This window comes from Lotus japonicus, chromosome 3 (genome assembly GCF_012489685.1).
Source record: "Lotus japonicus ecotype B-129 chromosome 3, LjGifu_v1.2".
NCBI classification, from domain to species: domain Eukaryota; kingdom Viridiplantae; phylum Streptophyta; class Magnoliopsida; order Fabales; family Fabaceae; genus Lotus; species Lotus japonicus.
The window spans coordinates 7815175-7839368 of record NC_080043.1 but is presented as its reverse complement, the minus strand read 5'-3'; the positions used below and the strand labels follow the sequence as shown (position 1 = coordinate 7839368).

Here is a 24194-nt window from a genome sequence, read left to right as displayed (position 1 = left end):
ATTGTTAGGATCTCAATAGCAAGTTTTAATCAAAATAATTTGATCTTCACTTATGATGTAGTTAATCTGTTTGAATGATAAAAATGGGCAATAGAGTGAAAGAAAATGATTTGGTATTCACCCAGTGTCTTTACATTTACTCACTTCCAGTGTACCGACTAACACAACGAAGGAGATTACAAGGATGAAGGAAAAGAAACCAGAGTCAAAGTCAGCTTGACATTTTTTTTTTTTTTAGGGTCATTATATTTTTAAACTTGTGGTTAAATTTTTGTTTACAATTTACAATTAGAATTTACAATTTTTGTATTCTTTTTTTTTTTTTTTTGGTCAACCAATTTTTGTATTCTTAAATTGGATAAGCAGCAAAAGCTGCAGACAGGTTAAACCTCAACAAACACAAAACCCCTTAACCTCAGTCCTCAGCTGACATTGTTGCTGCATAGGAACCAAACCAAAAAGCACACACTACCTCATCATCAATGGCGAAGCTTCGAACAGCCATTGATTCTGCGTTCTGGGACTTGAACATTGCATCCCCTCAGTCCCTAGATGGTTGGGCTAAGGCTGTTCCAGGAGACCCTATTCCTCTTGACGGTTCTGTTGCAAGCAAAGCTCTTCGCCCTCAGCAATTCTCATTCTTCAAGAACAATAGCTTCCCTCTTCCTGTAATCCCTTCTTTCTCTCCCACTTCTCCTAAGGATTTGGGCTCCTTTGCTCTTCAGTCGTTGCTCCTCAGACTCACCTCACATCGTTGGTATTGTTTCATTACTACTACCCATTTGTGTTTTTTTCATTTCTTGTACTCTGTTGTGGTTTTGTGACTGTTTATGTTATTTGGTTCAATGAAATGGCAAATGGGGTGTCAAGCATTTGAATTTTAAAGGGTCATTTCTGTTTTCCAGTGGTAGTTTGTTTCATGGGTCTGTGCTTACATTTTCTGGGTTTTTTAGAAAGCCCTTTTTTTCTGCTTTGAAATGAGAGTTCTTTTCCCTTTTAGTTTGGTTATTGATATTGAATATGACTAAGCCCGTTCGGATGCGGACCAATTGCAGCTTATCCAGTGCATTTTTTAGTAGAGAAACTCCAATAAGTGCTCTTTGTTCCATTTCCAAACGAGCTTTAAGTAAGAAGCCAATGCCTCTCTTTTGTTAGCCAAGTCCAATTCTAGGCCTAAATGTGCTTTGAACTTAATATGGGAGCAAAAGGGGTTCCGAGCATTGCGAAAAGGTCATTTTGCCATTTCAAGGGTGTGTTCTTAGGATTTTCTGTTATTTTGAAACACTAGAGAAAGAAACTAGTTTTTGTTAGACATAATAATCACACTTTGAGTAACTATGTCTACTACACACTGAGTAATTATGTCTGCACACTTTTTCTATATCTAAAATCACACATAATATTCTACAGAATTCGTAAACTTACTTCGACATATATTTTCTACATTCCATAGTGTGAGATTTGATGGACCTGATGAATTTTGAATATCTGACTTCATGCCCACCCTCATTCTTCAAAGATTAGGGGGGGGGGGGTTACCATGAGACCCAAAAACCATAAATTCGTCAGCCACGGATCTTCATTATTAGAAGTATGAAAGAGACACAAATGGGAGCCAAAGCTAGCAGTGGATAGTTAGTTTACATTATATATTAACTGAGTATATGTATAACATCATTATGAATTTCAGCTCTTCAATGTACTCATACTGCTAATTCTGGTCAATATAGGTGGCTTGGAGTAACTGGACAATTTCGTCCCAGGAAGCTGATTACTGATATAAAAAATGAGATTACTAATGCTGATGAATTTGATCTATCCACGGTCAAGGATGTTGCAAAACATTTCATTGACAAGTCACTTTTTTCAATTGGGTTAACCTCACAATTTGCTTTTTCTTCTTCAACATCCATGCTGTTTAATATAGAGGGCCATGGTGAGAAAGAAAGGCGCCGCAAAAAACTGATGCTTTTACACAAGGCATGGATTTAACTGCTTGTTATAATTTTTCATTGTCTGATGTGGAACTGTTGAAAATGTTAGACTTTATGCATACTCTCAAAGCTTGTGCATGATTTATTTGTATTTAATTTATGTATTTTTTCCCTCCTTCTCTGAAATGGATAAATATGTTGCAACTGTTAATACTGGAAATTGTCATATGTCATGTGCTAGGTAACAAATTAAAAATTAAATATCAAATCTCTGAAGAGTTACAAAAAAATTATATTTCTACTTTAACCATCCGATCACCTAAGAGGTAGTGTCATGGTCGGAAACATTTCTTTGTATTCTTGTCATCTGCTTGTAGTCCTTCATTCTTCTAAACAACTGCCTTAATTTAGTAAAATGAGTATAATACTTTTTTTGTTGTTCATTTACATATGTATACTCTTCTTCTTAATGGTGCTCTGTCATTGCATGTCATGTGTGCCCGTAGAAAAAAAAAAAAATTCTACTGTGGTGCTAGAGCGTATAATGAAACATCTCAATAAACAATGTTTCATGCAGCTTCCTAATCATGATCTTACCTTGGAGGCAGCGTGGCCTCAATTGTTCGTTGACCACAAAGGAAAATATTGGGATGTTCCTGAGACTTTATCGGTTGATTTGTCATCCCTTGTGTCTGATTCTGGACTGCGGTACCACTTAGGGATACATAAAAACGGTGGCAATCCCCAGGCAATTAATGCAACTGATAGCAAGCCACCACTGTCTCTACTACCGGGGTTATGTGCGAAGGCTGCCTTTACTTATCAGAAGACCAAGTACTTATGGAGAGATGGAGAGGTTGTGGAGGATCTGGAAGAGGAGACAAGAAGGGTGGCTCCTTATGATGTACGTCTTCAGGAACCTCATGCAGCAGTGTCTGGAATAATCGGTAATTTCTCTACATTGATGCTGTCATTATCACAGATGAGAATACATATGTTCATATTATTGTCAAAAAATGAATTCATTTTTGTAGGAAGGGCCTACAGGCTACTTGTTTCTGTAAAACTTCTTTAGTGCTCACAGCATTTTTTTTGTCCCCCCCCCTAGTGTTTTATCTTCTTTTTTTCATTTTGTTGAACTTATAGGACATAGGTAGAGAAAAGAGAGGCGAGGCATGCCCACAATATAATAACATTATATAGTCATGCAGTTCTATCCTATTTATACTAGTAGTAGACTCCTAATTCATCAAATAGTAAGCTAAGTAGGAAATAAAGTGAAATATGATAATCACTCCTAAGAGTTCTTGTATGGTACTTTAAATTATTCTAACAAACATTCATGATGATATGAAATATTTTCTAGACATTTGAAGACATTTATTGTGTTGAGTATTTTCAACCATGTCTTGTTGAAAGAGATTTTGGGTAAAAAATTGTAATTTTACCCCAAAAGTTAAGCAAAATCCAAATATGCTAATAGTGGGGTCTTATGACTCTTGAATTCTTGGTTTGCTTAAGTCACAAAAATCCTGCTCCAATAGGTTGTTTTCACCTAGGAGTCAAGACATGCATTCAAGGAATTCCTTTCACTGCGTTTAATAAATTTCCCTTGAGTTCGTTCTTAAATTTTTTCCATCATTAGCCTATTGATAGCTGTTAGCTTGGTAGACGAGTTTATGGCAATTATATTATACTTACAAAGGTTGATACTGGTTCATAATGAATTTTAGGTAGCTCCTTTGCTTCCTGGATTCGGAATGGTTCAGCAGAAGATTCGGAGGTGTCAACAAAAAGCGGGAGATCTCGACATAATGCTGATTTGTTTGGTTCAGTCTGCTATACTTTTCAGCATGGGAAATTCACAAAGGATTTTGGGGACTTGACCAGATTGGATGCTCGTCTTGATATATCTTCAGTTTCAGCACTTGGAAAGAAGATTATGAATGGTTTCAAGAGTTCCACCGCTGCTGATGTCAATGAACAACCATCAGCCTCACCCAGGCTTAATTTGATCTTTCAACAGCAGGTACATTTTTGCCTTGATAGAAAAACTATTACCTGGTGTTTAATAGTTTGAATGATTCATAAATCTTAATCAATAACAAAGTTTTATGTGCAAAAGAGTATTAGAAAACTAACCCTCTGTACAAGCATATAATGGAGCTTATCCAATAAACAAATTTGAAGTACAGATTATAAAGATAAAACCACAATGTAATGTTGATTAATTCATGGAAGATAGAGAAAAAAACTGGAATTGTCAGCCTGCCAAAAATTTGTGTGACAATTTTCTTATGAGAAGCTGTAAAATTATGCATACATTGTGTTCTGCACAGCATATCATTGCTTATCCCCCTATATTTATGATTCAGAATGGGAAAAAAAAAAGAAGGCTTGTTTTTTAATTAAAGGATATTGTTCATCAGTTCGGAAAGTAATCCACAACTTTTGTACAAATGTTCAGCTCTAAAGAATGTTTTCACTTTTTCTCTCATCCACCTTGAATCTGTTTTTCCACTTTTCTCTTCTCACACATTCATGTAAATCATCTCAATACTAAATGGCACAACTCATCTGTCAATTGTGTACCTGTAGGTTGCAGGGCCAGTTGTCTTTAGAGCAGATTCACGAATTTCACTTGAGTCTTTCACCAGGAAACACGGTATCAACTTTGAAGATTTCATTTGCAGCTTGAATTACTCCTTTAAGTTTCTGGAGTCTGGAAAGTTGGTTGCATGGTATTCTCCAAAACGGAAAGAGGGGATGGTTGAGTTGCGCTTTTATGAGTTTTAACTGAATGCTATCCTCACCTTTTTGTAACACTTTGATTGACATTTTAATGGAAGAAGCCCAGCCTGCTTGCTTTAGAAGCTCCATTTGTTTGTCATTTACTCTCATGCGTATATGTTGCATGCACAAGAAGCAATGCAATAACATGTTGTAAAACTAATGACAAGACCTTAATCAATGCTGGATAGGGGTCCACAGTCAGGATTTGAGATCTGTGTTGAAGTTTTCATTTAACCCCATCCAAACCTAATCACATAGTCTTGTTCTTTGTAGTTAACAATAGCTCTAGATGCTACACAAGAATACTTAACAAGGAAAATACACCTAGGAGAAGGCCTGTACTGTTCAAATTCCTCCCATAATTTCTTCAATTCAGTCAAGTGTTCAATAACATGTTGCATACCATGTCTATACGTGGAAATCTGGTAATGTAGCTAAATAATCCTGGCCAAATCACCTTGGCTAAAGCAGTCCTTAAAATCTTTCCAAGCATCTGCAGCATTTTCTGTGTACATGATGCGTTTTGAAACTGTAGGAGAGACTGAGTTGATCAAACCAAGAATGCACCATGTTATTGCATTGCTTCCAAGAACTGAAAATTGGATCAAATTTGTTCTCGGAGATCATAATCTTGCGCAATGATATAGGCCAAGATGGTAGATTTTGCACGAAAGGATAGATTCGCCATAACCCAAGAATCATTTTCTCCAGGATGAATATGATGTGGACTTCCAAGATTTTGTGTTGGGTCTTGATTCTGCAAACCTCCATTTCAATTTTGTATTGATTCTGCAAACCTCCATTTTAATTTTGTATAGGACATCCATCGTTGTTTCTCACCGTCATAGAAGCTTGATAACAGAGCCCATATTGTAGCACTGGTACCATCATAGTAGAAGGCAGCAACAGGTAAAAAAGAAGGAGAATCAGAGAATTTGATAAGTGTGAAATTGAATCTTCATTGATTAGTATATACTGTGACAGATCGTATTTGAAATTTACATTTGATTCTAATATTATGTATTATATTACAAATGAACCATGTCTTGTAGTTCTTAAAATTTATCGAATTCCCCCCTGCTGTGTGATTTTAATCAATAAGTATTATCAGTGTGAGTAATTTTACACAGATGTTCAATCATATTATTTTATATTACCGGTGTGAAACTCATTTACACCATCGGTATATTACGTATTAAGCTCCTTGAAAGTGGTTACTCATCCAATCACATTCACCGTGCAATATGGATATCTGAAGGAAAAACTTTTGAGCAAGTAAAATTACAAACTAATATTTAGCCTTACAACATGGGAAAAGAATAGCATGGAATGGAGTGGAGAATTGGCAAAAGGAAATCGCCAAGGATGCAGTGTGCTATTATAACATTGGAAGAGAAAATTTTAACACCAATTATTGAAAATGGTTCATTCTACTACCAATACATTTGCCATGAATATTGTCAAAAAAAAAAGGCGGCTCTTCCTCTCAACAGTGACCAAAACCTACTCAACCACGGCCAATAAGTCACTTGCTTTACAGAAGCAGTGCTTTGCATCAGTCCCCAAATCCACCTGAAAAGTAAATAGATCAATACAATCTTATTAATGTCAACACAAGCAGTTGATTACCACCTGACTAAAGCAGTTGATTAATAATTGCATTAGAATGCTAACAATTTATTTTTGTCAAGAAAGTCGTGTCAAAATTTATATTTTTCTGGTGATAAAAAACATCCACCACATTGCTCATCATGCAGTATTTGAAACTGCATGATTCATCCATTTCACAATTCGTACCAATGCACTATTAGGACAACAAAATAGTGACAATCGAAGTTTTAGTAATTCAACATGAAGTTGTAAAACATTTCCCCGACAAGAGAAACTTATGAGATCAAAACAAGCTTGAAATGTAACCAAGACAAAATAAAAATGGTTTGGCAAATTTCATTTTAATGTCTTACCTCATAAGCATTCACGTCGGTGAATAGTACCTGCAAAAGAAAACGATTATAGTTAACATTTGGAATGAATTCCTGCAACCTCAAATTCAAAACACCACTAGTTTTTCACCCTTGTTTGATTTAAACCGAAGCAATGCATGAATTGAATAAAGTCTAAGCTACCCCACTACAGACATGCAAATTAAACAAAGATTTGAAGTGTATCATTCTTAAGGAATGCATTATGAGAAGTGTATCATTCTTAGAAATAATTTGAAGTGTTTTATTGAATTTTGGAACCGGAATATCTAATCTTGGTATCACAACTCACAAGGCCCACTTCTTGCATGAGCTCATATAATTCTATCACTCAGTCCAACAAAATACCATAATCACTGAACCAATAATAAAATAACTATCCTCCAATCTCAGTATGAGGAGCTGATTTTTGCCACATTTTCTGGAAATATCAACTATTTGTGAAATGCATGTATGTTGACATATTAAGATAAGTTCTTCTGTAGTGATTTTATGTTTCATATTTTGTATCTTGTAATTAGAAAATGTATTATAGCTAATGTATATAAATTCAACTGTAGAGGTTTTCACTCCTCCAGCAATTCATAAACTTCCATTGCTTATCTTGAAGGTGGTATCAAGACCTCAAAATCATCAAATAGTCAAGAGTTAGGTGGGCCTTTTGCACTACCAACCTTCAACCCCGAAGAGTTCTTGAGTGAGAGGCAATGTTAGATATAAAATCATCCATGAGCTTCACGCAAGACCTTGAGCTTTTGGGAGAGTTGGTTCTGGATAACATTAATTTGTGAAGTAATTGTATAATGGGAATTAGGGTTTGTGATTGGAATTTAGGGATTAATTAATTAAATATCAATAACTCCAAAGTTCATGGCCACATATTTGGATCATGGGTATCTTATATACAAAGTTAGACTTTAGGTTTATTTCCTTTTCAAGTTTAGAATTACTTGAGTCTTAATTTTGGATTCCTTGTATTGGTAGATTTTAAAGCCCTTTGAGAATCTCAGACACCTATACAAGGCATTTATCAATCTCGAGAAAGTTGGCCGGGCTCTTCCATAGTAATTAAACAACATACCTTTGCCCCAGCCTTTACTTCTCCAGCCTCAGCACCAACAGTTAGGACCTGAAACAAATATGAAACAAAATGATTCAAATAAAAAACTCAACAAGAAAATCGTTAAAGAGAATAGCAAGTCTTCAGACCTAAAGCATCAAAGTCATTCATGGATACTTACTTCCCCCACAAGATATCGCTCAAATTTAACAGCTGACTTGGGCAACAAAATTCCACCAGTTGTTTTCTGCATACAAAAATATTCAAAGATTAACTACACAACAAGGTAAATGTACTTTCCGCTTTTGAAATTTTCAATTGCATGACCTTGTAACAAACTTTAGTAAACCAGTAACCTAAATGATATCAAACTAAGCATATTACGACAGATGAAACCACCAACTAATTAGATTTAATATTCAGCATCGGCAGCTGATCTGTATATCTCAAAGAAGTTTCATAACAAATAGTATATACCTTCTTAATACATAATTTAGTTATCATGCTATTATTATGCATGTGTGATTGGAGCAATTAAGAATGGTGCATTTAAATAGCAATCATCTCACTAAGGGGTGAATATGGGTGTTATTATTTCGGAAAATTGTTTGCTCACACTCAATACACCAACGCCCATTAGAGAGTGATAGGAATAGAAGGAAGAGAAGGGACAGATATGACATATGTGATGAGAAAAGAAGAGAGAGATAGGAAGAAAAAATGGATGGAAATTAGATGGAAGAGAAAGTTGGGGTGTGAATATATCAAAGTTGTATTATTTTTACTGACACAAAAGAAAACCAAGCTGAGGACACTGAGTGAAGAAATCTCAGATTATGTTTTATTTTTATGAGCCTAGAACACACATAAAGGCATTTTCTACTAGCAATACATTGGCATTTGGCACACCACCTGAGGGATAAAGCCTTTATTTTATTTTTGTTGTTGTAATACAATGGCACACCAAGCACTTAAAAATTCATGTCTGGTTCGATCTCAAAGGCTTGTTTACAAGTTGGATTTTGGAGGGAAGGGCGAGGGAAGGCTTATAAGAAGCCCTCCCCTTGTTTGAAAGTTTATTAAAACGAAGAAAGGGTTTTGCGAATTTTCTAAAACCCTCCAAAATCCCACCAATACCCTCCTTTAGTTATTTTGTGAAGTTCCCCCAAATTCGAGTTTTTTGAGGAATTTTAAACTTCCAAAAACGGGGATGGTTTGTTTACCCTCCCTTCCCTCAAAAACTCCGAAACAAAGCCAAAGAGTTTCCAAAAGCTAAATCGAACTGCAAGATAAACAAAGAAGGCACACAAAAGAGTCCAACACTAAACCTTGCACTAAGATAAGGACCATAATAATTTGAATAATTGAATACAAGCTAGCAATTCATTGACTCTAAACACCAAATGAATGAAAAATTAAGTGCTGGAAACTAATCCTAATAGCTCCTGAAGACTAAGAATAAACAACATCCAAAGTTAAACAAAAACACAAATTTGACTTTTGGATAAGTTCAGAGCATACTTGTGCTAGCTCCTCCAAACGAATAAGAACTCTATCAGCCTGGGGCACAACCTGCAGCAAAATCATCAAAATTCAAAACATAATTGAGCCTTCAACATCAACATCCACACACTGAAAAAAACAATAATAACCTTAGCGGGTTCCCATTTCGTGGCAACTGCATTAACCTTCAAAGAGTTCCTCTTCAAAACTGCATAAGACCCAGATGAAAAACAGTTAGTAAATTGCGTTACATGAGGAAATTGGTGAAGACAAGTGAAGAAAATGGTGAGTTGAAGATACATGGGAGTCTCTTGTTGGAGAAAGAGGTTGAGGGGACACTGGTACTGGTTTTGTGAAGGAAGGGAGTTGGTAGGGTGACGAATGTGGAAGCCATTGATGAGAGATGAGAGCAAGAAACCAGCAAGGTCGAGGTGATGGAGAATGGATTGGGGTTCTAGGTTTATCCACAGGCCACAGCTGCTAAAAAACAAAGAGGAGATGTGAGAAACTACTAGAAGTTTGTGTGTATTTTGTATTTCTTAAATATGTTTTTAGTCCCTAAAATATAGGAATAATCTAAATTGGTCCTTGAAAACATTTTTCATAGAGTACTGTCCCTAAAATAACTTATTTGTAATAAGAACATATGACGTCATAACTTATAAGTGGCTGATATCTATCAATCTATCCTAGTCAAATGTAAGTTAGTCACTAGAACTTTTTACATCCGTTTTAATCATTGTTATAAACAGAAATGATACATAATGCTAAATAGGTCGATTATGTTATAAGCAGAAATCATTGTTATATGTACATTCGTATATTTTTTTGGTTTTTAATATATATTTAAATATATGTTATCAATTTATTTTTTTAATTTTAATTCAATTGGCTTGTGTCAAGGTAGGGAAATATGATTAAATGCCAATTTTAAACTTGCACAGGAAATCACACTCTAATTATTTAACCGAACAAATGGAGATAAATGTTCGGTGGTATGGAGATGGAGGTGATTGTGGGGAGGAGGAGGCTGTCCCCTCTCTTTGGGCAAGGGTTGCTTGTGCCTAGGAGACGCGGGCGACCCAGAAAAGTGGTCGGCAAAGCCCGGTTATCCATTGGTGGACTCGAGGCAAAGGCCACTCGCCGTCGTGGTCGCCCTAGGAAGGATGAGAGTAGGGGCAAAGAGGTGAGCTCTCTCCCGGGATCAACCTCTTCTAGCCCGCTTGAAGAGGACTCTTCCGAAGGTCGACAATTGATGCTGCTGCCAGCGGAATTCTTAGAGCCTTGGGGCGTTATGACTAGGGCAAGGAGTGCCCTATTGATGGGGAAACGACTAGGCTTAGAGTATTCTTGTTCAGATTCAGAGACCTTGAACTAGATTGCGACTCAGATTTCAGCGTGTAGAGGTTTGTAAGGATAATTTTTTGGGGTGTTGTCTCTTGGTGGGTTTGAGCGGCCTCTTGGGTTTTGGTTGTTCTATTCCTAAGGTTTTTTGTGGGGTTTAGGTGGTGCTGCCGACCTTTAGGGAAAGATTATTCTGAGAGGTTTTTTTTTTGTATGTGGAGAAAGTGCTTTTGGTAGGTGTTGTATAGGGTGTTTGTGTTTTTCTGATAGAGTTGTTGCTCTTTCCCCCCTTGCTGTTTTTGAATAGGGTGGGTTGCTTCCCCTCTTCTTGAGGTGGTTGTTCTTTGTTTTTCTCTCTTTTATTATTAATATTATTGCTTTTGCTTTCTAAAAAAAAATGTTATATCAATTTTTCTATTTTTTCTTTCTATCATGCAAAAAACTTGTAAAATCTACTTTATTTCTCACATATTTTGTTATATTCATCTTCTCTCTTCTCCATTTCTCCCATCAACCAAAACAAAGCATCAAAGTGTGAAACGTGAGGGTTGCAATTGAAACTTTTGTTTTTTCATTGGTTCCCTTGTCAAAGTCCATTTGAACACTGTAATGCAAAAAAAAACTAACAAATGGGCTACAAATGTGAGGGGTTATATCACCCAACATTTATAAGGAATTAAGCTAACAGAAAATGTATAATCAAACACATTCCCATTTGAGTTAAGCTAACAGAAAATGTATAATCAAGCACACACTCAGCTGTTTGAGTTAAGCTAACATAAAATGTATAATCAAACACAATACCATTTTTAAGGATTTAAATAAAAAAAAATTGAAAACTTAAAATGTTTGCCTCCATAATCACAATGATCTAGGAATTAAGGGACCCATAAAGTTCCATTTGTTGAAATTAACTAGCATTTTCTTTAGAAAAAATGTAGAATGACAGAGGAGAAAACGGCTGCATGGGACCACCTTGTACTCCAATCTAGCTCCAACCCATATCACTTCACCAATCAACCCATTCCCTCTTCCCATCTTCCTCATTTATGCCGATTGAGCAACCCTTTTGTCCTGTTCAAAAACCAAAAAAAAAAAGCACCATAAGTCCCTTTTCTCCTTCACTAGCTAGGGTTGTTCTTTTTGTCCACTCACTTTCTCTCCCACTAAAGCAAACCCCATTTTTTGTTAATCTTAGCTCATGATGAAGAACAAGCTCAGTTGCTCTGTGTTGCACTTTTTCACTTGCCTCCTGTTGCCAGCTCTTGTTTTCTCACACCACACCCATGGTAATGTTATCTTTTAATTTTTCTTTTTGAAGTGTTTTACTTTTATGAGCATTTTCATTACAACAATGTGGGTGTGGCAAATAAGAAATGTCCATTATCTATACTTATATGGTTCAGTTCTTTACTCCTGGAAATTGTGCAAGGTTGTTCTGTTAATTACTTTGTACTTTTGAGACACTTTGTATAATTAGTGTTCCAAAAGCTACTAAATTTGAGTTCAAGATGAGTTTTTTTTTTTTTTTTTACTTAGGCTTTGAAAGTTTGCATCTTTACCTTTATAAGAAATGCCAATTATTTATGGGGCTTCACTTCTTTACTTTTGGAGAATGTGCTAGGTTGTTGTTCTAATAAGTAATAATTGTACTTTTGAGATAATTTGTATAAGTAGTGTTCCAAAAGCTCCTAAATTTAAGTTTAAGATGAGTTTTTTTTTTTACTTAGGCTTTGAAAGTTTGCATCTTTACCTGTATATCTGATTCCTGGGTTTCACATTCCTTTTGCTGAAATTGAAAGTTTACAATTCCTTTTGCTTAAATCCTCAAATTTCAATATGTGTATCTGGAAATTGGAAGTTTTCTGTGTATGTTACCGAACTTAGAGCATTCAACAATGGCCTAATCTCCCATGTTTCAGTTTTTCTTTTATTTAAGTTTACCCATATGTATCTCCCAAGGTTCAATCTTTTCCTTAGTCCTGTTTTATTACATAAACGCACAATACTAAACCAAAGCCAGCCAAGGTGTTTAGGAAACATAAGCTATTTTCAATTACTTGGTCAAGTACTACATTATGTACATTCTGAAACACAGAAGGCCAATTATTTGATGTGCATTTTTCTTTTCAAGATAGTTGTATCTAGAAATAGAGTGTGTAGTATTTCTAGCCATTAATGCCTTGGATCCTAAAGCATGCTCTGACAAAAATTGTTCTGTCCCAGACAGCATTAATGCTTTGGAATTTGAATCCTAACCCTGTCTATGTTCTAAACGCTAGATTGAGGGGTTTTGTCAAAAAACTGTGAACTCTAGAATTCAATGCCTGTGAATTAATTATTGAATTTCAAGAAACTAAATCATAATTCTTCACCAATCAACTACTCCTTGGCTCCTCTGATATTGAGGAAGACAACATTGATAAATACTAGAACGTTTTACTCTTATGGAATGTCCAAATATGTTGATTAAATACAGCATTGATATGGTGCATTCATGTGATTGGCCAAATTAAGACAGAAAGGGAAAGCTCTGTTTAAGGATAATCAATTTCTTGAGATGGCAAGCCCCTTTGTTTTGTTTCCTATAGAATAACAGCAAGAATTGAAGGCTTGCTTGAATGGTACTGCAAAACTTCTATTGATCTATAGGATAGGACTCTTTAAATAATATTGAATTTAGACTTCTTATGCAGGTCGAAGATAATGGGATGTTGAGGAAAGGAAAATGTTACACAAATGATGTTCCTATTAAAATTAGTTTGGACATTTATTGTTCTGTATACTGGTTTTTTATGAACATGTTTTCTTAGAAGAATAAGTATCCTCAAAAGATCAGACCTACGAGATGACTCGCAAGGTTGCATCATTTGCTGGAATATCTGAGATGTAGGCTTGGTAGCTTTACTATTTAAATTAAAGGGGTAACCACCCCCTTTTTTATTAAATTAAGTTTAGGTTTTACAAATACTAAAATAAATGTAATAAATATGGAATCTCTAATGCCAATGATAAGCAAGAAGTTGATGTAGGAAATTGAAATATTTGAGTTATAATGTGAATATGTATCTACATCTGTCTGCAGCCTGTTAACTTATGAGAATCATTGAGTAATAATGTTGATTATTTTAAACAGGCAATTTTGATACCAAAGTATTCATGGTTATTATACTAACAGTAACATCCCATTTGGGTAGTCAGAAAATCCTTTAGAAAACCCAATAGGCCGGGTATTTCTTCTTTCCTATTAGGCTGATTAGAAATATCTTGCACTGGAGGATTCACTTGTACTTAAGAGCATATTTGCATCTATGTATTTTTAGTAGAAGTGTAGTGTTGTCGTATCTACCCCAGGAATACAACAAGTAGATGAGTTATAACAAGGTTTGCTTAAATAAGAGCTCTTAGAATTCGGGTTAGGCCTAACTCTACCCCAAAAGCTAGCAAGCTTCGGGCAAGGGTTGTTCTATTCTTATAAACATTATTTGGACATATCTTTAGTCAATGTGAGACTTCTCAACAAGAACATTAAGGAGCTATGCATCATTTTCCCATTGGTTCATTTTGTTTAATAGTATTATCAGAATCAGGTTCCATAATGTATCCCAAATTAGTGCAAATCTCAATCATACTTTCATTGGATCATGGCAATTGAATGGAAACAGTATACTATAAACATTACTTTCATGCACATTAACTACGTTATGTATTCTCTCTGTCTTGCAGGAAACCCTGCCAATGATATTGTTGACATCATAAACAAGAACCGAACAGATCAAAAGCTTCCACACTTGAATGACAGCCCTGGTCTAGGGTGCATGGCCTTACAATATGTTGAATTATGCAAAGGGAACTGCACTGATAATAATGTTGTGAACTGCAAGCCTCCTGAAGACGACTTCACCGAAGTTTTCGCTCCCAATTGCGGCGTCGAGCTACCCACGTTCGGCACCATAACTGGACACATTGTTGGTTGTCAAAAGAAGTACCTTGAGCCACCATTAGCATTCTCCGAAGTTCTCATCAAGGATAAGAAATCTCTGTCTCTTCTGACAAACAAATCACACACTGAGGTTGGAGTAGGCTTGGTTGGACTCCATAACAAAGGGCCTTTCTTTTGGTGTGTTTTGTTTAGCAATGGGAATACCAACTCTTCATTCGTGCTTGAAAATCGCGGTGCAGGGATCCATCAGAAAAAGGGGTGTTATAGCGGGAGCAATACTACTTGCAGTGGAGGCCAGAAAAGTAGTGGTGTTGCATATTGTAACGTGTTTTTCATTTGTTATGTATTCATTTTACTGTTTAAACTTCTCTGATGAATTTACAATAGTGCAGGATCTTCACGTGACAATTTTTGGATTCATTTTCTGTATGCCTTGTTCATTTTAAATGTTTTTTAGCTAACCGTGTGTTGGGTTTCACCACTTGAAGTAGGATTTGTATTCCTTCATGGCTTAATGTGAGCTTTTCACAAAAGATGAATGGACACGAGCTTTGCATGCTACAAATTTTGGAAAATGAGAGTAATTCAGTTGGGAGATGATTTTGGATTAGTTAGTTTGTTAGTTACAGGTTGAGTGTAACTATGGTTAGTCAGTTAGTATTAGCTTTGTCTGTATATAAATAATTCCATATACACTCCCATTCTGTGTGAATACAATTCATTTTAATTTGTTCAGTTGAAATTCTGGTTTCCTCTCTAATTGTATGGTATCAGAGCTCTGCCATGCAATTCCTGATGGTGAAACACAGAGCTCAATCGTCCTCCTATGTGTCCGTCGTCTATGAACAAAGATCCGTATCAGAATCCAACTACGCCTTATTTTGTGCACTCCAATGAGAATAACATCAATTTTGGTGAATATGGTTCTCACGGGGAAAAATTATTGCTCCATAACATTTGACATAGACTTGTCAAACTTGACAGTGCATGATATTACATGACAACCTGGGGGCTCTTATTATGGCCGGTCTAAATGGCTACAAGGGCCGCCACTGCTACTCACCAAATCAGGTGCCAAGTTTAACTCTTTGGTCACAGTTTCACCTTATATGGTGCAGGTGCTAGGTGAAAATATACAAGAGTGAAAAGCCATAAGAGAGGAAAACAAGGAAGAAAAAACATGACAGGAGGAAACAGAGGACGAACATAAGGTATGCAGGGGGAAAACTGGGTAACTGGGTAAGAACTACACGAGAACCCAATACAAGAGGAACCCCTTCATTAATAATCATAACATGCCAAGCTCCTCAGGCACCATCCTCCTCTCCTTCTCAAGTCTCACACTCCTTCAATTTCTTTTTTTTTTTTTGAGAAATTCCTAAAATTTCAGGGGTGACTAAGCAGGGACAAGTCACCCCTGTCCCTCCGCCACTAACAAGGCCAATGTCATCACAGTTGGCCCGAGGGTTCACAGTCAAGTGAACACCTTGTTGGTCGGTCAGGATGACCAAAATGAAGCCTTGACTCGTCCAACAACTAGTCGGCAAAGACTTAGTTTACGAGGTTGATAATCCAATAACTGCCGAAACATAGTCATCATATAAGAAGCTATTCACAATAGCTAAACTAAGGTTATCCAATGGCAGGGTTAATAATCCAAAGACTACCCATTACTGTTCAGACATAACTACTCTATAAATTCAAGTTTGATCATTCTATATCTTAAGCATAATTCATTTACTCACTCATAACTCTTTCAAGACTTTTTATTTCTCTCTTTAATCTTAAGCCGATTTGAGTGTCAGTATGCCTTTGTACTTTGCCCAACATATTTCACCGTGGACATTCAACACACCACCATACTCTTAGCCTTGCACCACCGCACTTTGATTAAATGTACTCTCTACTCATTTTCTTGAAGTACAGTTTTGGAGACATTTTTTTTTTTACGTTTATAAAAAATATAAAGGTTAAAATAATATTCTTAATATATTATCTAAAAAATATAAAGGTTAAACGACAAAACTCTCGCGGACCTAGGTAGCTAGCTCTACTAGAATCTTTGTCCTTTTGTACAGATGAGACCGCGAGGAAACAACTCTCCGTTGCTAAAACTGTACTGAAATCTGGCAGAGAACATTTTTAGGAATGAAAACAGAAGCATGGCTTTGCAAAAACATGTCTCGATGTATATAGCAGAATAACAGAATAAGGACAGTGTGACTGGAATAAAGAGAGTGACATACAACATATTTATTTTTCAAATTAAACCCCTATAATTTCTTCTCTTTTTTTGATACATCGGAAAAGTTATAATTTCTTCTCTGATATATAAGTAATTCAATATAATTTCTCTTTTGATGATGTACAATTTTTTTAAATATATAGGTTTTGGTGGATAATGTAGTGATTCAATTATATTTGTATGGATAATGTACAAAAGTTCAATGTCAAATTGGGTTCTAACTTTGAATTCTGATTGATTGTTTAAGCTATAACAGGTTTTGGTGGATCAACCTAAGTAAATTAGCCAACCTAACCCCTTCTTACTTAAGTAAGTTAGCAACCTAACCCATGCTTTGTGCAATTGTGCATTGGTTTCGATTGGGTCTACAAATGTTGTCGTGTCAACATATATAACTCAAGAAATCTACTATTCATTAACCCTTATCTTTTGTAGAAAATTTAATAATGTAATCTATCATATAAAAATTATTGTTAATTTATACATTTCCTCCATTTTACTTATCTCGGATTTAATTTTTTCCTGAGGTAACTCTATTTTGTTTCTTACTTAATTTCTTACTACCTTTTTTGTATGCATGTGCTTTTATTCTTAATTACAATTTCGATCCCTCTTTATTGATACATTTCTAACAATATTATGCAAAGTTATAAATTATGGTTGTAGTTGTGGATAATGTATAGTATATACTATGGATTGATGTAGTTGTTACATTTGCTATGGCGTGCAGTCACATTCTGCTCAATAAAGGTGTTACGGTTTATAGGCACCAATTTAAAATCCGAGTGCATGTTTGGTTAGTTCCTGAAATCTCTCATAATCAATTCTAACAAAGTATAATTAATTTTAGATGATGATATGGATGTTTACAAGTCATTTTAGAGAATTAATTCTAATTTTAAAATCAATTTTATTAGAAGCTAATTTTTTTATGTTAAACATAATCAATTATAAAACTTTACAACTGAATACAAGTTAATTTTTTCTTATAAATTAAGAATGCATCTAAAACTACAGCCTTGCTCATTCAGCCAACTTGTTGAATATGGAGCAAGAGAAACTTAATTTATAAAGCATGCCTATACTATATCAATTGTGGCGAAAGCGAAACGATTTGCCAGTGGTAATGGAAGAACAAAGCACGCGCTCATCATGATGTAGAGCAGAAGAGAATGTGAATAATATATTCTAAACATTATAAAATCCACGTATTGTGGAATTAAAAATTAAACAATCTAGATAATGCGACATTATGGTTGCATTATATGACCATTATGGAATGTATTCTTAGCCTTGTTTCTTGGGTTTGCACGTTTCCAAACACCCTGTCTCATTCTGTTTTTCTTTTTCTTGATCAAAGTATATATCCAAACAACCAGTAATTGTTAGATTAATGTTTTGTTCCATAGTCATCGCATTAAGTAATATGAGGCTAATCAATGAGTTTTTATTCATTAAAGTTGAGATTCAAACTTCAACCACTTGTTTAAGAGATAAAATGCTTAACAATTATATATCACTGCACTCAGTACCATTTTGTTTAATAATATAATACTAAGTTGGCTAGCATATTATATAGTCTATACATGTACTAAGAGGATAAATTAACTTTCAAGTTATGAAGATACAATACTTATATCCTATGAGGAAGAAAGGTTAGAATAATTGATAGATAGTTGAGAGTTTTCAACCATTTAGTTGAGGGTTCGACCTTGGCGGTATATATGGAGAATGATTTGTTTGGAGAAGTCTACCCACTTAATATACTTTCAGAGTTTGAAAGAATTAATCTCATACTTACTCGTCGTGAGATACTTTCTTTTTGATACATCGGGAAACATAATGAGATACTTTCTTGAAAAAAAATACAATACTCCTATGTTTTTAAAATATTTTAGTTACAATTATCTGTTATAAGAAACATATATAAAACGGTTGGGATCATCTTGCATTTATTCCACTCTAAGTGAAGAAGATGTTAACTTGAGCTTTTGCCAACCCCATTTGACTTTTTATTCTTCAACAAAGGAAATTCCTCCCTTGTAGATTAATTAAGGGTGCCCCGGCCCTAAAGTTAATTTTCTTTTTCTTTTTCTTTTTGTACCTTTGAATCTCAATGCCGTCCTCATATAGCCATTAGCTAGGCTTGTATAATTAACAAGGTTTAAATGAGTCAAAGTTCCTATATCTACCTAATTTAACTCCATTATAGTAATTAACTGTACAACCGTCACTGCTTTGAACATTGGTAAAACTCAAATGATTAGATACAACAAGCAATTCCTTTGTCACTTTTTTCCCTCGTTTATAATATATCTGGAGATGCATGAATCAACGAGTATGTTTTCAGCAAACCTATAAATAGGCCAAACAATCCGTCCACCAATGTTCTTTTATTTATTTATTAAAGAGGTGTTTAATCATATTTGTCATTAGCTATGAGCAATATATATAGTTATATACCACTAGTACAGTTTTGACATCCAGTAAAGCTGGAAAGGGTACACATTTCATTGATATATAATTATCATCCCTACAAGTTAGTTACTATATCTAGTAAACAGTTTTCTTGTTGTTAAAAAATAAAGTGTGGGATGAAGTTGCTTTAAATATTTGGTAGAAAATGTTTTGTTGTATATAGTTAATAATGTTTTGTTCACCAATCAATTTTACCTCTACTTTGGGAAGTAGTGAAGAAATGAGAGAGAAATAAGTGATATGATATGTGATGTAACATAAGATGGAGAGAGAGATAAAAAGGAAAAATGAGTAGAAATGAGATTGAAGAGAAGTGAGATGTGTATAAATCATTACTCGTATGTAGTGGTTCTACCAACTTAAAATTGTAAGAGCAATTATTTTTTTTAAATAATCCACCTATTTTGATGCGGAGCTATTATGAATTATGCATTTATACTACGCACTTGAGAGGTTCCTAATTTTGACCTACTAGTCATAATAACAATTTTTTTGGAAGAAAAAAGGTATATATACTTGTTAATAGTGTATATTTGAATTAATTTCCTTAGCTTTTTTTTTTCTTTTGGAGCTGTACCAAAAAAAATATTTGAATTAATTTAATTTATACTTTAAAGGACACGTAGCTAGTATTTTTGGCACACATATGTTTTTAGTCAATAGAAACACAGTAAATGTTGGGTTTAGCCCCTAAAAAGATAAATAGTCTGCAATTTGTGGAGTAGCTTGATCGTGCCAAATATTTTTTCTTAATTTTTTTAAGTGCACCAAAAAATGGGATATTATATTTAATTTGAAGTAGGACTGTAGGAGTTAATTTAAAGCTTATAAAAAAGTAGATGCTCGTAATTTGGACTAACTTCCTCAAAAAAATTCATTGCAGAAAATATCACAAGAGCATTAAGTGAACTGTTTTCTTAATTTATCCTTTTAATAATTTGATTTGACCCAAATGAACACAGTATTTTATATCAAGCAAAATATATAAAGAAGAAGAAAGAGTGTGGCTGGAAGGAAATGGGGACCCAACCAACTATTTCTGACACAGAAAATCAACAAATGCACAAGGTCGTCATGTATGTATGTTTTTGTCACACAATGAATGCGAAAAAAAAAAACAAATTACATTAAGGCCGATAAGGTGTTAAGGTTGTGTTTAATTTTCAATTTTGATTTGTGTTTAAGTTAAGATTTTGAAATTCGATATCACATATTCTAATACTCAAATGTAAAAGATGCTATGAAAAACACTTTCAAGCTGAAAACTAAACCGACCCTAAATAAATACAGCAATATCAACGATACGCCTAACAAAACAAGCTTACCAGCACACGTATTAGCCTCTAGCGAACCCATCAATCAAGTAGAAATATATGAATGGCAAACACAGAAAACAGAGTGAACAGTGGCTTTCTTCTCCTAAAACCTGAGCGCATTTACTCCCCCTCTTTCAACCAAATAAATTCCATTACCCCCAACTCCATCCTTTTCATGCCACAACATTCAATTCATCAACCTTCTTCACCACCTTTCCACGTGCCCCTCACGTGCCCCACACCCTCACACCTCTTATCAAAACCCGCAATTCACATCAATAGGCGCCATTTCACTTTCTTCAACAATGGCTTCTCCTCCACCACTCTCCCTAAACGTCATCGGATCAGACACATTCACTCCATTCTCCACCACCCTCCCACCACCCTCACCTCGCCGTTCATCCTCTCCGTTACAGAATCTCAGCCCGAGCATTCTCATCATCATAACCGTCCTCGCCGTAACCGTCATCGTCTCCCTCGCACTCTGCTTCCTCCTCCGCCACCTCAACCGCCGCTGCCTCCGCCGTCTCTCCACCTCTCCCTCCACCACCTCAACTCCAATCTTCACCTCCAGCCGCCGCATCTCTCCCGAAATTCCACCTCCTCCTCACGGTGCTGCCTCCGTCATCGAGACTCTCCCGCTCTTCGCTTTCTCCGCCGTTTCCCGCTCATCTGCCGCTGACTGCGCTGTCTGCCTCTCGAAGTTCCACCGCGACGACCTCCTCCGTCTTCTCCCTCTCTGCTGCCACGCCTTCCACGCTGAGTGCATTGATACCTGGCTCCGATCTAACCTCTCTTGCCCGCTCTGCCGCTCCGCGATCTTCGCCTCCGATTCCGACCTCGCTAAAGTGCTCCGATCATCCGATGTCGCCTCCGGCGACAGCTTCCGCGTCGAGATAGGTAACATCAGCCGCCGTGGAACCACCGCACCGGAAACCGTCGCCTCCGGTGACACTCGCGGCGGTGACTCGAGGTCCTATTCCATCGGATCGTTCGAGTATTTAGTGGAAGAGGAATCGGAGATTCCGTTCAGCCACACGCACCGGAGAAATGTCTCTGACCAGAAGGACATTCCGGCGGCAGCAGATTCCACGGCGGCTCCGGCTCAACATGAAGCGAACCTCGCCGGAGAAGTTGCCGGAGTTCGAAGCTGGTTGAAGGAGTACGTGGATAGATTCTCCGCGTCAATTTCATCGCGAACGGAGTCGTTTCGGAGTTCTGGAAGATTCTTCGGCGTTGGCGGGAGTAGTCGCCGGAGCGACGTCGTTCCGATCGATGCGGCAGAGTATGATGTGGAAGGGAACAGAGTAGGCGAGGAACTCACCGAGATGTTCCGGTGGCTATCAGGGGTATAATGGTCAAATCAAACAAGTTTTGGTACATAAGATAAGACTTTTTTTTTAATATTTTTAAACATTCCTTTGTCCCTTCTGATTTCTTCTTGCATTCAGAGGATTTTGAGCGAAACTAAAATCCGTTAATTTTTGGATTTGGATCATATAATTTTTCTTAGGAATGCATATGACGGTATGATAATAATATAATGAAGAGATACATATGATTTGGACTTTAATAAATAATTCTCATCATATTCGTATAAGGTACATAAATTATGGATTGAGGTATAGTTTATGTTTTTTTTTTCATTCATATGATTAGTTTAAGTAGAATAAGAATTAGTACTTACTTGTAACCAAAAAAAAAAAAAGAATTAGTACTTACTCATTCATATACTCCAAGTATACCCACAAATTATGGAGTAATATTTTTTTTCAAGTATACCTAGAACCGACAATCGATAATTATGAGAGTAATTTTTTCGAGGTTCAGACATCACATTAAAATGTATGATTCTCCGAATAAATCTTTCTCCTTATGCATTATTTACAGATCAAAATCTGAATTAAATGTTTAATGTCCATGATGAGTCTGATGCTCGCTTCAGATCGACATTGTGTATTTGTGTTGACTTTGTTCGATTTGTTGCTTTCTTATTTTTAGTTTCCTTTATTAAAAAAGCTTGAAACATTAAATATAACAATCTAAGGCATTTATAATATAAAAATGAATTGAATTAAAAAAAGAACACAAAATTATTGTCGGTAGCTTGTAAAAAACTAAGATGAAAACTTGAGTTATTTTGTTCAATCTGAGAGCTGTATTTTCAAATAACCTTTTAGATAAATGTATGCAAAAAATTATTAACTGGATATTGTTAATCATTTTCCTTCACATGATAGGATTATGCTATCAAACAAAAAGAGAGAATATATGAAACTATGATGTTATGTTCAGGCTTTCTTTCTAGATTAAAATATGATTGTATAAAATGGAGTATTTGGATTTTACTGAGAAAAGTGCATGGCTTATGTTACATATGTGACAATATTGCACGGAAGAACAACACTACTGGTTTATTGTTACTACCTCATTGTGGTGATGTTAGTATAGTAAAAATCTATAGCTTTGAAGGAGAAAAGAAAAGAAAGGACAGGCTTTGTTGTTAGACTTAGATCGGTGATTGATGCTGCTTTTCAAGGACTGAAATTTAAATAAGAGTAAAGTGTACTACTATTATTACTACTATAGAGGTTTTGATGCGTGTTTGGGTGAGTGATGAACGCATGGAATTACTGGTAAAGCCATTTATGGTAGATTACCAACCATTTTAATGGGAAAGGTCCTACTTCTGTCTCAATTTTGAGTCTTGTGCAAGCGGCGTTTATTAATGTTGATAAATGACTGGGAAACAACGTATTAATGATTGTACATAGATAGAGTACTCCATAACATGATGTTCAGTCCTTTTTCAGTTTTTCCAATAAGATCAAGTCAATTTCTCAGTATGTTTTCATGTATTTATTTTCTTCAGAAAATAAATACATGTATTTGTGTTCAGTGAATATGCCCAAAAAGAGTTTATTTGTTAATTTAAAGAGCATGGAAATTTATTATTTTCTTTTCATTGGATCAAAGGTTCATTACTGATTTTTCCCTAGAATTAGATACGATGTCTCAAGCTGGTTTGTGAGGTTTTTTCTTTATTTTATCTTTTTTGTGATTGTCTAGGAATCCGGGATTGCTTGCTGAAACGGCAAACGTAACTGACATCCCAAATGCAAAACCCTCAATTTTTTGTTGTAAAAAAGAGACTCTGACCCATGAAAGTAGTACGAATATTTGCTTTCCAGTCCCTCACCAGCACTCCTTTTTGTTGAAAAAATTAACACTTGGAGTTGGACAATATCCAAATGATCAATGTTATATATTAGATTAGTGCTGCAAAAGTGCAAAGCCCAAATTTATTAAAAATTGTTTAACTCAGGTAATATGATCAAAAATGTATTTTAGTGGGTCTCACATTGATGAATCCCACAAGTAATCTTGGATATACCTTTCTTCTTTTCTTTTTATGGTCATGCTTACTTTAGGCTTATTCGAGCACTTGAGCGATTTAGCATTACTACCAAGCATAAATTGCAAACTCCCAAGAGTAACATAAGAAAAACTGAAAAAGAGGTTGGAATTGTGAGTATGATATTATTAGAAGTTACACATTGCCTAGAGATATGACTAAACAAGTGTTTATAAAAGGT

The 24194-nt window shown here is 35.5% G+C and overlaps 4 protein-coding genes across 4 annotated transcripts; 3 read left to right on the top strand and 1 right to left on the bottom strand.

Annotated features, from left to right (window-relative positions):
• Positions 1-371: 371 nt before the first annotated feature.
• Positions 372-4940, top strand: LOC130743850 (protein TRIGALACTOSYLDIACYLGLYCEROL 4, chloroplastic). Its single transcript, XM_057596072.1, has 5 exons — positions 372-757; positions 1731-1980; positions 2512-2881; positions 3668-3963; positions 4533-4940. Exons 1-5 carry the CDS (start codon positions 483-485, stop codon positions 4728-4730), a joined length of 1389 nt encoding a protein of 462 aa, XP_057452055.1. The 5' UTR covers positions 372-482; the 3' UTR covers positions 4731-4940.
• Positions 4941-5976: 1036 nt separating this feature from the next.
• LOC130743851 (10 kDa chaperonin 1, chloroplastic) lies at positions 5977-9773 on the bottom strand. The gene is made up of 7 exons (XM_057596073.1): positions 9573-9773; positions 9422-9480; positions 9291-9341; positions 7951-8016; positions 7791-7838; positions 6692-6721; positions 5977-6299 (listed from the first exon to the last, which is right to left on the bottom strand). Exons 1-7 carry the CDS (start codon positions 9664-9666, stop codon positions 6231-6233), a joined length of 417 nt encoding a protein of 138 aa, XP_057452056.1. The 5' UTR covers positions 9667-9773; the 3' UTR covers positions 5977-6230.
• A 1775-nt stretch (positions 9774-11548) lies between these two features.
• On the top strand, positions 11549-15020 carry LOC130749291 (uncharacterized). Its single transcript, XM_057602626.1, has 2 exons — positions 11549-11905; positions 14343-15020. The coding sequence occupies exons 1-2, from the start codon at positions 11818-11820 to the stop codon at positions 14930-14932; spliced, it is 678 nt and encodes a 225-aa protein (XP_057458609.1). The 5' UTR covers positions 11549-11817; the 3' UTR covers positions 14933-15020.
• A 5722-nt stretch (positions 15021-20742) lies between these two features.
• Positions 20743-22014, top strand: LOC130749497 (E3 ubiquitin-protein ligase ATL4). The gene has a single exon (XM_057602862.1). It carries the CDS (start codon positions 20904-20906, stop codon positions 21951-21953), a length of 1050 nt encoding a protein of 349 aa, XP_057458845.1. The 5' UTR covers positions 20743-20903; the 3' UTR covers positions 21954-22014.
• Positions 22015-24194: the final 2180 nt, after the last annotated feature.